This window comes from Zonotrichia albicollis, chromosome 7, assembly GCF_047830755.1.
Source record: "Zonotrichia albicollis isolate bZonAlb1 chromosome 7, bZonAlb1.hap1, whole genome shotgun sequence".
Lineage (NCBI taxonomy): Eukaryota > Metazoa > Chordata > Aves > Passeriformes > Passerellidae > Zonotrichia > Zonotrichia albicollis.
In genome coordinates this window covers 32,083,767-32,098,392 of record NC_133825.1, presented here as the reverse complement: position 1 = coordinate 32,098,392, position 14,626 = coordinate 32,083,767, and the positions used below count along the sequence as shown (strand labels likewise).

Sequence of the window (14,626 nt, the reverse complement as noted above, 5' to 3'; positions counted from 1 at the left end):
AATTCAGCCTTCTCAAACGAACAGAAGATAACCAGCACAGTAGGTGTCATTGATATATTTCACTGCAGTTAACAGCTGAGCATTGAAGAACAAGTGTTAACATATCCCAGTGAACACTAGACAAGATTTCTTCCCCAGCAGAACTGATGGAAACGTAGCACTTGAACAACTTTCAAATTTCATAGTGTATCACTTCTGGTGGCTCTTTATTGGGGTCTCCTCCTCTCTCCAGATACAGGTCATTGAAGGGATATTGCTTCGGTCCCTGCAAGGAGAGACAAACAGTGGCAAATTCACCAAGCAGATTAAGGGGTAAGAGCAAAATGTCTCATCCCATCCCACCCCTACCCAAATGAAGGCTTGTAATCTATGACCTAAATTTCTATTTCTTAAGTGCTTCAGCTAGAATATTAGAGTATGAGGAAAGTAAATTCAGAAATATAGGGTTCCTTGCATAAATTATTTTTTTAACAGAAACATCAAGGTGGTCTTGCTTTTAATCTTAATCAACATTTTATCTCACAGCATGAGGATAACATATTGCAAAAGCTGCTTGTGTATTCAGACACATTTTTCAAGAGTACATTTCCCAAATGATACAGCTCATGAGATATAATTAAAAACACAGGGCAAGAGAAGAGTTAAAGCATCTCACTTGAGTAGTTGCACACAGGGAAGGAGAATACCTAGACCAAAGATGGGATACTGTAAGCTCAAATTAGTTCCCTGTGAACAGGAACTGCACACTATGAAGCAGCATCTGTGAACTGAGCCAGGCCAGCCAAGAGAACAACTCAGGCTAGATGAGGTCACAGGACATCCCTTGGCCCATCCACTGCCAGCAGCAGTTTTGCATTCCCACCCATCACTCATCTTCAGCAAAACCACTCTTATGGGCATTGGCAATAACCAGAAATACAGCTTCTTTTTCTCCCTTTATCCTCAGGTTTCACTCACCACAGGCCTGTAGGATGGGTAGATTTCTCCAAGACCAAACATGATCAGCATTGTGCCCAAAAAGAGAAGGAAGTGTTTGCTCATGGTGTGCCAGGGAACGACAGTGGGGGATGTATCAACCCGATTCCGAATGTACATGTCAAAATCCCAGTGCATCTAAAGGACAAAGGAAAACAATTGCACATTTACCAACTGTGGTCAGGCTGCTTCCCTCAAGGGAAGCAGCACATTACAGCATTCACAAAACCGCAAGAAGCTGCACTAAAAGAACTTTATTCAAATGGTGGCTTCTTTGCTAAACAATTCTGAACCAGACTCTCATACTGAGTCCTATCAGGCAAATAAAATTACTCCCGCAGGGAAAGTTACGTGTTAAGTCTCCCTTCTCATACGTAATATGTTAACTGTCCTAAGTACTTTTACAGTATTTTACAGATGGCCAAAGCCTAACTTTGCCTTGAACTGACTGTCTCTGCTTACACAGGCAACACACACCAGCACTGGTGATGAAATCACATGAAGGATTCACCAGAAAGCACTAACAAGAGGTGCATGTTAGAATTTAGTAACAGGAGCATTGGTGAGGAACTTGAGAAGTGGAACTGATGTTCCTACCGGCTCTCCCCAGTTGTATCTCATGTCTGGCTGGTCCCACTGGTACCAGGGGTCCCTCTCATATTGAGACTTATTAGGGAGCATGGGATAGTCACCATACCTATGAGAAACAAACAAAAGATCAAACATAAAGAAATCTGTACTAATTTAGATATAATTTGTAAGAGATAGTATAAGACAGGCCTAAGGAAATTGAATTAAATACTAGTTTGTTTTTATAGATTTTTGAAATTAATTAAAACAACTAGCACAACAATAATTACCTTGACACCAGTCACCACAACAAATGGCATTCCCCAAACTGGCCTTATTGGGCTCTACTAGATGAAAGAAAATGCAAGCTTAACCAAAAATGGAAAGTAGTTATTTTGGCACATGTCAAAGTATTCCTCAACATTTAAACATCTCCTGAAACCTTTATTCTAGACATGGCTTTCAGTTCCTCCCACTTAGCCTTGCAGTACAACAGCATGTGAAGTCTCCCAAGTTTCTCTCATGAAGTCTTTCGTGTTTTATTCACATAGCCTCTAACTCATTCCATTCGTTCCTATTTTAAAACACTGAAGTGTTTTCAAAGCTCTAAGCTCACAGTAGAGCAAAGGCAGGCATTCACCAGGAGGTACGAGCACGTCCCCACAAATCCAGGAGCTACTGGCCCCGGCTGCGGAACAACGGCACCACCAGCTCACCCCAGGCCATCGTCGGGGTAGGGCTGATAGTCTTCCACCCGCATGTTGTACTTCTTCGCAGCGGCCGCCCGCTCCTCCGGAGTCCGCGGATACGGCCCAGGCATCATGTCCTTGGACATCTCCGAGGCTGCGGGACAGGAACGCGGCACAGTGGGCGCGGGCCCCGCCGGCAGCCGCAGCCGGCCCGGGGAGGTCAAGCCGCCCTCCCGCCCCGACCCCGCAACCACCGGCCCGTCCCCCCAGACACCGCGACCCCGCCGCCGGCCCCTCGCTCCAGCCTCCGCCTTCCCGCTCACCCGCCCGCGCCCCCGAAGGCGCCGCCAAGGCGGCCCGGGCCGCCCTGAGCCCGGCGGCCGCCCGGGGCCAGAGGACACCGCGGAGAGCGCCCGCCGCCATCACCCCCAGCGCGCAGGCGCGGCCGCGGGAGGCAGGGGGCGGGGCGGGGCGGGGCCAGCCCTCAGGGGCTCGGGGCGGGGCTCGGGGCGGGGCCAGCCCTCAGGGTCTCGGGGCCGGTGCCGCTACCGGCCCCCGCCGGGGCAGGAATTGACCGGCCGCGGGTGCAATACTGACACGGGGGCAATGAACGGAAAAGGCAGCGTTGCGATATTTTGCTTTGTCTGTCACCGTCTGAAGCGGGGCAACGGGAATGTATGGCAGGAACTGCCCTCCAGACACGGGGAGCCTCTTGCGGATCGATGCTTCATCGTATCGATGCCGTGCCCGGCGGCGTTATGCAAATCGCCTTCTTTGTATTAGTATCAATATTATTAAATTCAATACCCAAATGTAATCGTCTTATCTCCATGGAGCTAGAAGAAGGTGGACAGCAGAAATGGCATGTTAATTTAGCAATGTGATTCTTCAAATATAAGCAATGTATTATTGTAAATAAAATCAATATAAGCATTAAAGGATTTTGCAGTTTACTTCATTATGTAAACTCTGTGGTAGTTGAACTCATTTTCCTTCAGTTATTCACATCAACCATAATGGGTAATGTCTCTATAACGATTTACATTATAAAGCTTTGTAGCTCAAAAACTATCACAGACAGTTTGTCATTAAAGCCATTCTTTCTAATAACAACATTAATTTTAAACCTAATAATTGAATGACGATAGTGATGAACCATAAAACTATGTCTGAGATACAGCATGCCTGAGATGGGGGCTTTGTTGCAGATAAAGGACAGGATCTTTTCACTTATCCCAAAGAAAGGCCTACTGATGCCATTTTAGGGATGGTATCTTAATTCAGCCAACTCCCTTACAAATGAGTATGCAGTGAAGTTATTCAGTTATCTAATAAAGTTATTAACTCAGAGCCCAACGTTCCGGGGCAGATGCTGCTGCTGTTTTCCATGGAGCAGCGTTTGGAGCCTGTCCCACCTCTGCAGCGCAGTGAGCTGTGAGGACAGCAGGGTGGGGATAGCACTGGCAGTGCTATCCATTGACTTGGGCTCAGGCTTGGATTGTGGTCAGTCGCTTCTAACATCAGCTCTTCACCACTGGGTATTTATTTTATGAATTATGTTTGAGTTTTCCACAACTGTGTTTCAAGTTTCTTAAGCACCCATATATATTTGCAAATACACTGTAAAAAATGTTGTTAACCTGTACAGCAGAAAAAGATTTAAAACGTAAGAGAACATTCATTTTCCCAGAAACTAAGTATATTAATAAATTTTGGCAGGACAAAGGGAAATTGTACTATTCTCATGAAGACAAAGTTCTGTGCAGGCAGAACAAATCCCAGCTAGTGTAAGATGAAAACCACTGTATGCCAGAGACCAAATTCTTCTCCAGAGCTGATGCCTAATGTGGCGCGCATTCTTGGGAAATAGCGAACATCATTATTGCTGTTTGCAGATTAAAAGACAAATGTAGACTTTGTCTCACTTAATAAACATACAAAAAAATAATTGAACGGCTCCAGCTTCAATCACACAGTTCATGAAATCCTGCTAAAATGATGTAGCCGCCACCACAGGCTGAATGTTAGTTGCACCAGGCAGTGCTACATTGTTTTTTGTAGCCAGTGTTAATTAAGGATCTCGTTTTCAGGCGCAGAGATCCGCAGCGCATTTCCCGCATTTCCCGGGCAGAGTCAGCGGGCGCTGCTGTTTCCGTGGGCAATGGAAATGCCCGAGGGCAGCGCTGGCGCCCGCTCCGCCGCCTTTCAGGGGAAGGGGCGGCCGGGGCCCGGCCAGGAGGCTGCAGAGCCGATGCTGCTGTTTCCTGCAGCGGGTCCGGCCCTGCTGCGCTCCTAGCGCCCGGCGGGGCCCGGGAGTCTCGGGAAGGCACCGAGGCCCGGGGCAGCGGACCCCCTGCAACCTCCGCCCGCGAGGGGGCGCTGCCGCCGCCGCCCCGCTCTCCTCCCTCTCCATGTCCTCTGCCCTCCGCCTCTGCCCTCCGCTTCCGGCGTTGCCATGGGTGCGCAGCTTCCGCTTCCGCCTTCCTTGGGACGGGCTCTCCGGTGGAGGCGGCGATGGCGGCGGCCTCGTCCTCGTCCTCCTCCTCTTCCTCTTCTTCTTCCTCCTCCTCCTCCTCCTCCTCCACTTCCTCCTGCTCCTCCTCGGCGGCCGCCGCGGGTTGCCGGGAGGGCCCGGCGGTGGCGGTAGGGCCTGGCTGGAGTGACTCCCAGTTCCGCCGCTACTCGTTCGAGACGCGGCCCATCCCGCGGCTCAGCCACAGCGACCCCCGCGCCGAGGAGCTCATCGAGAACGAGGTGAGGGGTCCCGGGCGCAGGCACCGCCTCATCCCGGCCCTGTCCGCCCCGGGCACCGCGCGGGCTCTGCTGTAGCCGCTGTCCCGTTCCTCTCTGCTCTAGTGGACATTTTTCTTCGGTGCTACAGCGTTGAGTTGTGAAATTGGCAGGAAACGTTTCTTTTAGGCCCTTTGTTGTCGGGATGGAAGTTGTGGGAACGTTGTAGAAACCCCTGGGCACGTATTGATTGTTTTCTAAGTGCCAGCGACCACAGATGTAAAAGGTCCTTTGCAGTGGTGGCTCTCGTACTGGCTCTGTACCAGCTCAGTCTCCTTTTGGTAGGTTAGGTAGTTGGGTGTTTTAAGGAAAGTCTGCAAGAAGTTGTGTATGCACAGCTTGGGAACACAGTGCTGCCTTGGTTAGGTTGCTTACTACTGTTGTATGATAGGTGATGTACTTTGTCTTCCTTTTGTAGAGCTTATTTTTTTGCTGTAGAAGAGATGGTCAGTTTTTTTGATGGTGGTTATTTGCAGTCCTCTGAGAAAAGAGATGAGTTCTGTTTCTGGATTCAGAGGGATCTTTTTGCTGGCACGTTCCCCTTCACAGCTGGGGCTGGAAGTGACCAGCCAGAATCTACCGTGTCTCCTGGCTACGTGGCAGGACCAAGCAGGCCCAGAAGTGTTGCCAGCTAGTGTTTGTCTAACCTTGCTGATAGAGACTGGCTAAGTAGATAGTGCAATCTGTCGTCCCATTGCTACCAGGAGCTTACTGTAGCCCCAGGCCACCACTTTCTTAGAATTTCCTATCATGTCTTGCTTGGTTTTCTCCCCAGAACAAATATATGATTACTTCAAATGCCTTTTCCAATTCCCCATTTTGAAGGGGAGTTTTTGGGTGCAATAATGAATGTATTTGTTCTTAAGTTCAAGAGGTCTTTGAATCAATAAACTTCCTCTTTCTCTCCAGGAGCCAGTGGTGCTGACAGATACAAATCTGGTTTATCCTGCTCTGAAATGGGACCTGGACTACCTCCAGGAAAACATTGGCAATGGGGACTTCTCAGTGTATAGTGCCAGCACACACAAGTTTTTGTACTATGATGAGAAAAAAATGGCCAATTTTAAGAACTTCAAACCCAAGTCAAGTAGGGAAGAAATGAAGTTTGCCGAGTTTGTGGACAGACTCAAAGAAATACAACAAAAAGGGAGTGCTGAGAGGTAAGTGATTAGTGGAGTGTGGAGGTTTCTCTATTTCTTCAGACCTAAGTAGGAGCTAAGTTTCTCTTCAGTGGGTGTTGATGATTAAAGTGTCATGAACTTTTTGGAATTTTTATTTGTTTCTTGTTAATAATCCTGCTTTTCCTGCAGGGCTTCTAGTTGACAGCAGCCTTGTTACCTTATTAGAAAAGTCAAACCAAACAAACTGTTCACACTGGCTGTGGGAATTTATTTATTTTTTCCTCCTCTGTGTGAGCCAGGGTTTGTATAGAGAAAGAATTAAGCTTCCCTTTTTTTTTTGGCAGGTAGTGGTATTGGTAGAGAAGCATGTGGTCTGATGTAAAGGTATAGGCTGTGGCATTCAGAATCCCAAGGCAGCTGGAGCTAACCCTCTTTGGGAATATAGGCCAGGTTGTGCACGTGCTGTGGACTGGGGGTGATGGCCTGTGCCACAAACAGAGCTGTGGGTCACTGAGAGGAGCTTCAGCTGGACATGGAATATAACTGTCAGCAGCTTAACCCTCAGTGTTTTCAGTCACAGCCCTCTAAAATGAATTACAGATGTTTAATTGTGTCTTAATTGGAAGCAATCCTGCCCACTTGTCATCTGTGCCTTTCTCTTCTTTCTCAGCTTTGGGTGTGCTTTTTCCAAGAGAGAAGTCAGTCCTTGCTCTTGGAAATGGGTTTTCTTCCAGCATTGCAGACAGTAGTCTGCAATACTGTGATTGTTGGTACAGTTGTTAGATTCCTCTCATCCTCTATGTCTAAATGTAAACATGGCTTTAAGTAACTTGATACTGACATGTGCAGGCTCTCCTGAGCCCTCTTTTTCCCTCATGTAGAAGAGGTAACTGATATTGCAGGTGATTTAGAGGGGTGGCATTCATCTAGGGATTTATTTGATAATGGCCAGTCTGTTTAGAGTTTCCTCCTCCTGCTCTGTGAGAGGGTTGTTCTTCCTTAAAATTATGTTTTTTTCCTTGTAATTGTTCAAGTTGAACTAAGATCTGTTCTCTTGTGTACTGGGAAACCTTACAGCAAAGTTTGCAGACTTTTTGAAACTGTTTTCTTCCACGGGTGTTGAAGCTGTGTAGTGATAAAACAGAATCTCTAGAAAGTACTTCTCTGTTTTGAAATCTTTCTGAAGAGACAGAGTATGTCTGTTCTCATGACAAAGTTTAATATTTGATTCCTGCTTTCTCTCTTGGACAATTCAGGCTATATCTACAGCAAACATTGAATGACACAGTTGGAAGGAAGATTGTAGTGGATTTCCTTGGCTTCAACTGGAACTGGATTAACAAGCAGCAAGGGAAACGTGGCTGGGGTCAACTGACTTCTAACTTGCTTCTTATTGGCATGGAAGGTAAATAGCTTCCTCAGACTGAAGGAAATAGGGAGAAGATTGCATCAGCAGTTCTGTATTTCAGTTCCAGGTGGTGTTTTAAATGGATTTTCCCCTATATCTGTGTGTTCCTTCAGAGGAGGTAGTGTAAAGCTTTGTGCTGGGAGGAGACTGTTGTCACACCTTAACTTGAGAAACAAGGAAAGGAATAGTCTGTATTTTGCCAGGGATGTGCTTTGAATGCCTGAATGTCATGTGCTAATGGAAAGGCTCTGTGTGATGCTGGTGGCACTGTGTTTCTAGTAACTGCTAATCATATCCTGGGATCTGTTTACTGTTTGCATGCTTCAGGCACTGTAGATTTTAAAAGCTCAAAGCCTGCAGATTCAAAGTGCGGAAGGGTTTGCAACTTGAACAGTATTAGACTTCTGGGCTTTTCTGAGTATGTCCAATGTCTGCCCAGGAGGAAATCTGATTATTTTGTGAAGCCTTTTCTTCTTATTTGAGCTAGTACACTGTGAGGAGGAATTCTCTTTTGATTAAGACCTGATTTTTTTTCTTGAAAGCCTATAGGACAGTGGGAAACTTGAAGATGGGTAAATCCTAAAAGTATGTGGATAGAATAGAATTCCGAATTCATGTGGAGCCTGACTAAGAGGCAAGTGCCTTAGAAGACAGAGGAACCACTAGGCTGTTGACAAGGAGAACATTCTTTTAGAAAGTAATCTCAATAACTGGGGAAGAAATGTACACTGTTCTGTGAAGTGAGAGAGCCTATAATCAATGTGGCCAGCATATCCAATTATAATTGTTCAATTACACAACCTGGATGGTTTTTTCCCCTTTACACCAAGTCATACTCAACCTACAGTAGTTTTTCTTTGCCACTTGTTTTACTAGCTGAGAACATAACATAAAATCAGTGGACCGACACTTCCTTACAGGCTATATAGTCACTAAAATTCTATTAACAGGTTAGCACAAGAACCAAGGAATTGTCTTGAACCAGAATGTGCTAGAAAAAGGAATGTCTTTAGAGCAGCATATATGCTGCTCTATTGATCTATTTAATGAAGTTATGGGGTTAACTGTTATCTTAATTCTTGCAGGCCAAGAAAGTAATATCTGAATTGGCAAACAGCCTGAAAAACAGTTTTTTGTGAGGAGTAGAAAACAGCCCACTGTATTTAAAGATTTTATTAAATTTAAGATCCAGTGACAGCAGTCAAGCACTGTTAATCAGACTTGAGCGGGTGCTATTGGGAGCTCCGTTGACAGAGATTGTTTACTTGTTTTCTTGAAAAACTTCTGGGACTTTTTTTCAAATCTGACCACTGAACTCCTTTTCTCTAGACTAATAATCTTGGACAGTCTGTTCCACAACTTGTCATTTAAACAACGTGTTTTATGAAAAAGCTCCCTATTAGCATTCAACATCTGCTGTTCATTGGAACAAGCTGGAAATCCTAATCCTGTAGAGCATAAGTTGCTGAGTATGGATTTAGAATGGAAATTAAGTGGAGTAGCAGCTCCTCAATAAAGGCTGATGATAGGGTGTTTGTAACATTCCTATTGTCATTTTCCTTGTTTAGTTTCTGAGTATGTGGGAGTATATTTTCTGTCTTCAGCAAGGAATATAACTTGCATCTCTTTCATACCTGAGAGTGTCTTGACTTTCTTTTCTCTCTGTGTAGGGAATGTGACACCAGCTCATTATGACGAGCAACAGAACTTCTTTGCTCAGATTAAGGGTTACAAGAGGTGTATCCTGTTTCCTCCTGATCAGTTTGAATGCCTCTACCCTTATCCTGTGCACCACCCATGTGACAGACAGAGCCAGGTGAGAGTAGCAGATCTGTTCTCTGCTCCACGCCAAAATGGGCATTTGTAAAGATGCTAGGTGGGAGGAAGCTGCACTGGAGTTAAAGCTGCAAAATACTTGCTGAGCTTTTGCAAAACCTCTGCTCAGTTTTCAACAGCATTGGGGAATGCATTGGTGGTTTTCTGTTTGTGTCTGGTTCCAACTCACAAGTGCTAGAGCCATAAAAATCTTCTTACTGATACACAATGGGTCTGCAGTTGCTACCTCCTCTATTTTGCTTCATTATCACTGGTCAAACACAGATTTGTTGACAGACAAATTGCAGGATTCCTACCTACATGGTACTTGGAGGGTACTGCAGGACCTCACAATAAAGCTAAGATACAAGTGGAAACGTAAAAGCCATGTAAGGAAGACCAGGATGATTTGACACTGAGAGCCAATAAGGAGGATTGTTATTGCAGGAAATTCTTCTGAGTTTCTTCATGTTTTCTCCTATTAGGTCGACTTTGACAATCCTGACTATGAGAAGTTTCCAAACTTCCGGAATGTGGTTGGCTATGAGACGGTGGTGGGTCCTGGGGATGTGCTATACATACCTATGTACTGGTAAGAAGGATAGCTGGACTGTGATAAAAAACAGAATTTTAAAATGTTTTCTGCTTAGTGTTGGGTTGGCTCTTCAGAGTATTTTGTTTTTACTTCTCCAGCAACTGTGATATTTTCTGTGATATCTTGGGCCAGGATGCTTCTAACTCCTCTATCTGTTGGATGGGAATAGTAATTCTCCCTGACACCACTTCAATTGTACATGTACTCATTAACATGTGAGAAAAAGGATCTATATTTAAGTAAGGAGAGCTTTCCAGAAGTTTTGAGGTCTTGATGCAGGAGGTATAGGGCCAGGCTTGTCTAGTGCTGTCTGAACTCATCATCCAAGGTATTTCACTATAAGCTACAGCAATAGTTTCTTTTCTTTTTTTTTATGTGATTTCCATGCAGGTGGCACCACATTGAGTCTCTCCTGAATGGGGGGATTACCATCACTGTGAACTTCTGGTACAAGGTGAGTACAAGCACAGCTTGGATAGCTCCATCTCAGATGATTTTTTCAGGTAGAGATGTATTGGCACACATTGTCGATATGAGAACTTCGTGGCACCAAGTCCTTTGCTTCTGGAAGCTACTTTTTCCTCTTCAGAGTTGTGTGTGTGAAGAACTGAGTGACTGGGGTACAGTGGAATAAGCTGCCAATACAGGAAGCATGCAAATGAGCTCTTTTTGATATTTCAGGGTGCCCCAACCCCAAAGAGAATTGAGTATCCCTTAAAGGCTCATCAGAAAGTGGCAATAATGAGGAACATTGAGAAGATGCTGGGAGAAGCCTTAGGAAATCCACAAGAGGTATGGAAAGAACCATGTGGTCACTGCTGTTGAAATCATTAAGGCATAATGCAGAACTTGAGATGACAGCTGCTTGGCTCTGTAGGTGCCAGAGTGAGGGTGGGAAAGCAGGATTGCTCTTTGCTGATTCTTCCTGCAGTCTTCAGAAGGTCATTTGCTTACAAAAATGCAAGCTCTTAAAATTACAGTTATGGAAAGGACCCCTACAAACAATGAAGCAGTTGTTCTTGTATGTGGGAAAAAAGTGTTCTTTGACTTTGGGCACTTCCAGGAAAGTGTTGTTCCCAAAAACTCCTTAGTCTTCTGTGCAGCAATGATACCCATTATATACAAAAAAAAATTGAAACTGTTGAATCCAAGTCTCTTAAATAACAGAAATCTCCTCTATTAAGTCATGTGCTTCATCTTTAACATGTCTCTTGCTTATCTCTGAATTCTTTGCAGTCTTAACTATCTGGTATATAAAAAAAAAAACCTCCTGAGGTACTAAGTCTAAAAAGAATGAGGTACTAGGAGTATGCCTTTGAAGATCTGATCATCTGAAAGTGGAAATGCAGGTCAAGAATAGAAATGCTTTCATGGTCTGTAATCCTTACCACTGTGCAGAAACTTGTCTTTAGCCTCTCCTCTGAGATTATTTTAATGCCATAGCATTCTGAACTTCCCTCGATGGTTAGGAAGTCCTGAGATGTGGGAGTGGTCTTGACTGAAAAAAAAACCCTGTAGCCCCCCCTCTTAGTGACCCCAGGGACCAGAGAGGATTCAATGAGTGAGAATGTTCCTTCTCTCCCTGAAAAGAGCAACCCATGATGACTATTGATTCCCTTCAATAGCATCTACTTAGAAATCAAAGAGGTTAGGTGGGAAGTGAAAATGTTTTGGGCATGTTTCCACTCTGATGGAATATTTTGGTGTCACCCGAAGTCAGGTGTTGACAGAGAACTCTGCAGTTTTGGTAGGGTATTTTGAGAATGTGTTCATGTATGCCCCAGTGTTTTTCTAGAAAATACTTTGAAAGTGATTAGGTGTATCTTGGGCTCTGTGATGCAGAGGGAGCAGGCTCTGTGCTGTCATTTCTGTGTAACTGTCCTGGCTAATGACCTGTTTTTACTTTGAACAGGTGGGTCCCTTGTTGAATATGATGATTAAGGGCCGCTATGACTAATGCCTGGTGCCCCTGGCTGATGTTGGAGCTTCTTTGTTCACAAGCAATGGAAGATACTGAGCGCTAGTATTGCACGCAGCACTTAACAGACTGATGGGTTTCCTGGCCTGTCCTGGCCCCACTACAATAAAGGGGCTACTGGAACTGCAAAACCATTAGTACCCTATTCATCCTCCACTCTCATCTAACTGAACCTCCCAAGAAAGAGTCTGCACTTACTGGAAGCTGGATTCATGCTCACTAACTTGTTTATTTTCATCCCTCTGCCCTGTTTGCCACAACAAGGAGCATGGCTTCTGGCACTTGGATGTGTTACTTCAGGATTTTCAGGCATATGAAGAAGAGCTTGGAGGATAACCAGGAGCAATATTGTTTCCTCAGCCTCGTGGGGTTTGGACCTCTTGGCTGGGTTTGTGTGTTGGTGGCAGCAGTGGATATAAGGCGGGAAATGTTAGGTTTCACAGTCCTCTGTTGTTAGAGGACCTGTCCCTGCTCAACTCTGGCACCTTTTTGTATTCATGGAAACAAACATGTGAGATGGCCTGTGTGCATTGAGCAACTGGACAAATGATTCAGTTCCTTCAACCTAAGACATCTATGCTTTGGATGTAGTACAGGGTAGAGATCAGAATGAATTTATCTAGTGTGTGAGCACCAAATCCTATGCTGTCCAAATAACATCTGTCTTGTATGAGTCTAGATAAATCTCCTTTCTGACAGCTTTTTCTGGGGAGCGAAGGCTTCTCTCCTGCTCTTTTGAAGCTGCAGTATGGTTAAAAGGGGATGTAGCATTATGAAGGGAGATGCATAAATGCCAGGGCACTCTCCAAGTCATGAATGATTAAGCCACATTTTTAAATTAAATTTCCAAGGGATGCTGAGCTCAACTGTCACAACACAGTGTCAGATAGGTACAGAGCCTCACTTCTCCCCAGCAGGGTGCTGCCTCCTGAGACTAGCACAGGAAAGTGCCCTTTTTACTGAAACTGCAAGAACTCAAGTGTGTGTGGCTGCGCACAGGTGTGCGCGTTTGTGTGATTTTGTGTGGTTCCTGTCCATCAGTTAAATCCATGCCAGTGTGTGGTTCTCTTCCTTGTACAGTCATGTGAAAGAGTTCAGGGCTTTTTGTTTAAATGTGATTAAGTTTATCTTGATCCTTTTTGTGTTCTGGGACTTGACATGGCAGACTGGGAAGTGACAAGACCAGAGCACAGGAACCAGATAAGCCTCTGTTTGAGTCCTCAGTAATCACTCTGAAAAATAACTTTGCTTTCCTCTTTCTCCTCTTCCATGCAGAAGCCATAGGCTCATGTGGAAGCTAGCTTTTTATTCCCTGAGGTATGCTGCACTGCTGTCCCTGGTTTGGGGGGTGGTGCAAAGATCTTGTACATGTGATGTGGTTGTAATGGGTTCCAAAAGCTAGAGGTGGGAGAAGCTGTTTCATAGCCCATGTATCTCATCCCAGAAAGTGTAGGATTTGTTTTGTTGAGGCTTCCCAGTGTTTCCCCTGTTGTGCTGGGCTTGTTCTGATGTGGGTTCTGATAAAAGTGTAACGTGCTACTTGAGAAGTGCTCCATCTTTGGTCTCAGGTCCCATCTTTTGCTGGGACAGTGCATGCACCACTTGCAGTGGGCTTGTCTTTCACAAAAGTGAAAGGCTTCTCAAGCAGGAGGAAACAGGAGGTCCTGAGGCAAGTTTTCTGGCTGCTTTATTGGTCAGAATAAATGAAGTTTAATTGGCAGCTACAGGGTCCTTGTTCAAGAAAAGTGTGTCACTGAGTAGTCTGACTGCCATGTTGCAGGCTCTCCAGAGCTGTGGTTAGATCCAGACGAAGGTCACTCAGCTGGATGCTTATCAATGCTCAACCTTTGGACAACTGGGAAAGAACCTTCTGACTGGCCAAAAGCAAGGCCTTCCCAGGAATCTTGGGCACATGCCCTTTGTTGAAAGATGGTCAAATTAAATCCCATTTCTGTGCTATTTATTCAGCACATGGTAGTCTTCAGTACTGCTTGTTAGACACCATCAACTCTTGAAGCTCAGGGTGGGAGTTCATATCCCGTGTGGAGAGAGAATGGTACTTACAGAACTTTTAGGATCCTTTTTTTTCTTTTATTTGCCAAAGGTCTAACTTTTAAAGTGTCTGAACAGGTTTTGCTGCACTTGACTTTGTGAAAGCTCATTTACAATGCACTGATGGACTGACTCCCTCCCCCTTCCCTTTTCACCTTGTGCTTTCAATGCCCCTTGCCATGGTATTGGGAAGCTGTGTGTTCTCTGCTAGGGGTGTGTGTGCAGGGGGTGGGGTGTGACAAACACATGGTACCTTCTGAAGTGTAGTTCTTAAATACAACCAATGTTGAACAACAGAATGGTGTGGCTTTTATTTTGTGAGTGGCTGTGTAGAAGAGCTCTATAAGGACGTGTCTAAATCTACCTTTCAGTCTGACAACTCCACTTGTGTTCTTCACTGGTTAAGGCTGTTGGTCTCCAGAACTGCCTTCAAAACAGCAATACCAATTGCATTATTATGTGTCTTCACATCTTTCACCATACTACTTCCAGAAGCCTGAAAGGAAAGCTGGGAATAAGATGGTGTGCTTGTACCCTGTCAACAAGAAGTGTTGGTGGACAGGGAAAAATTCCCTTCCCTGCTGACCTGCATGGTGTCACCATACTCTGGGTGATGGAGCAAACTACACAAGC

The 14,626-nt window shown here is 45.1% G+C and overlaps 2 protein-coding genes across 2 annotated transcripts; one reads left to right on the top strand and one right to left on the bottom strand.

Annotated features, from left to right (window-relative positions):
* Positions 1 to 39: 39 nt before the first annotated feature.
* NDUFB8 (NADH:ubiquinone oxidoreductase subunit B8) lies at positions 40 to 2,717 on the bottom strand. Its single transcript, XM_074544909.1, has 5 exons — positions 2,558 to 2,717; positions 2,262 to 2,388; positions 1,573 to 1,672; positions 958 to 1,113; positions 40 to 265 (listed from the first exon to the last, which is right to left on the bottom strand). The coding sequence occupies exons 1-5, from the start codon at positions 2,655 to 2,657 to the stop codon at positions 173 to 175; spliced, it is 576 nt and encodes a 191-aa protein (XP_074401010.1). The 5' UTR covers positions 2,658 to 2,717; the 3' UTR covers positions 40 to 172.
* A 1,966-nt stretch (positions 2,718 to 4,683) lies between these two features.
* Positions 4,684 to 14,292, top strand: HIF1AN (hypoxia inducible factor 1 subunit alpha inhibitor). Its single transcript, XM_005481280.4, has 8 exons — positions 4,684 to 4,988; positions 5,934 to 6,184; positions 7,402 to 7,550; positions 9,224 to 9,369; positions 9,854 to 9,960; positions 10,354 to 10,417; positions 10,645 to 10,755; positions 11,876 to 14,292. The coding sequence occupies exons 1-8, from the start codon at positions 4,749 to 4,751 to the stop codon at positions 11,918 to 11,920; spliced, it is 1,113 nt and encodes a 370-aa protein (XP_005481337.2). The 5' UTR covers positions 4,684 to 4,748; the 3' UTR covers positions 11,921 to 14,292.
* Positions 14,293 to 14,626: the final 334 nt, after the last annotated feature.

Excerpts from the sequence above, each read along its gene's own strand:
- NDUFB8 (XM_074544909.1), bottom strand. The coding sequence starts at position 2,657 with ATGGCGGCGGGCGCTCTCCGCGGTGTCCTCTGGCCCCGGGCGGCCGCC. Across the intron at positions 1,673-2,261 it reads TACCCCGACGATGGCCTGGG|GTATGGTGACTATCCCATGC; the intron begins GTGAGCTGGTGG and ends TGTTTCTCATAG. Across the intron at positions 1,114-1,572 it reads GATACAACTGGGGAGAGCCG|ATGCACTGGGATTTTGACAT; the intron begins GTAGGAACATCA and ends TTTGTCCTTTAG.
- HIF1AN (XM_005481280.4), top strand. The coding sequence starts at position 4,749 with ATGGCGGCGGCCTCGTCCTCGTCCTCCTCCTCTTCCTCTTCTTCTTCC. Across the intron at positions 4,989-5,933 it reads AGGAGCTCATCGAGAACGAG|GAGCCAGTGGTGCTGACAGA; the intron begins GTGAGGGGTCCC and ends CTTTCTCTCCAG. Across the intron at positions 7,551-9,223 it reads GCTTCTTATTGGCATGGAAG|GGAATGTGACACCAGCTCAT; the intron begins GTAAATAGCTTC and ends CTCTCTGTGTAG.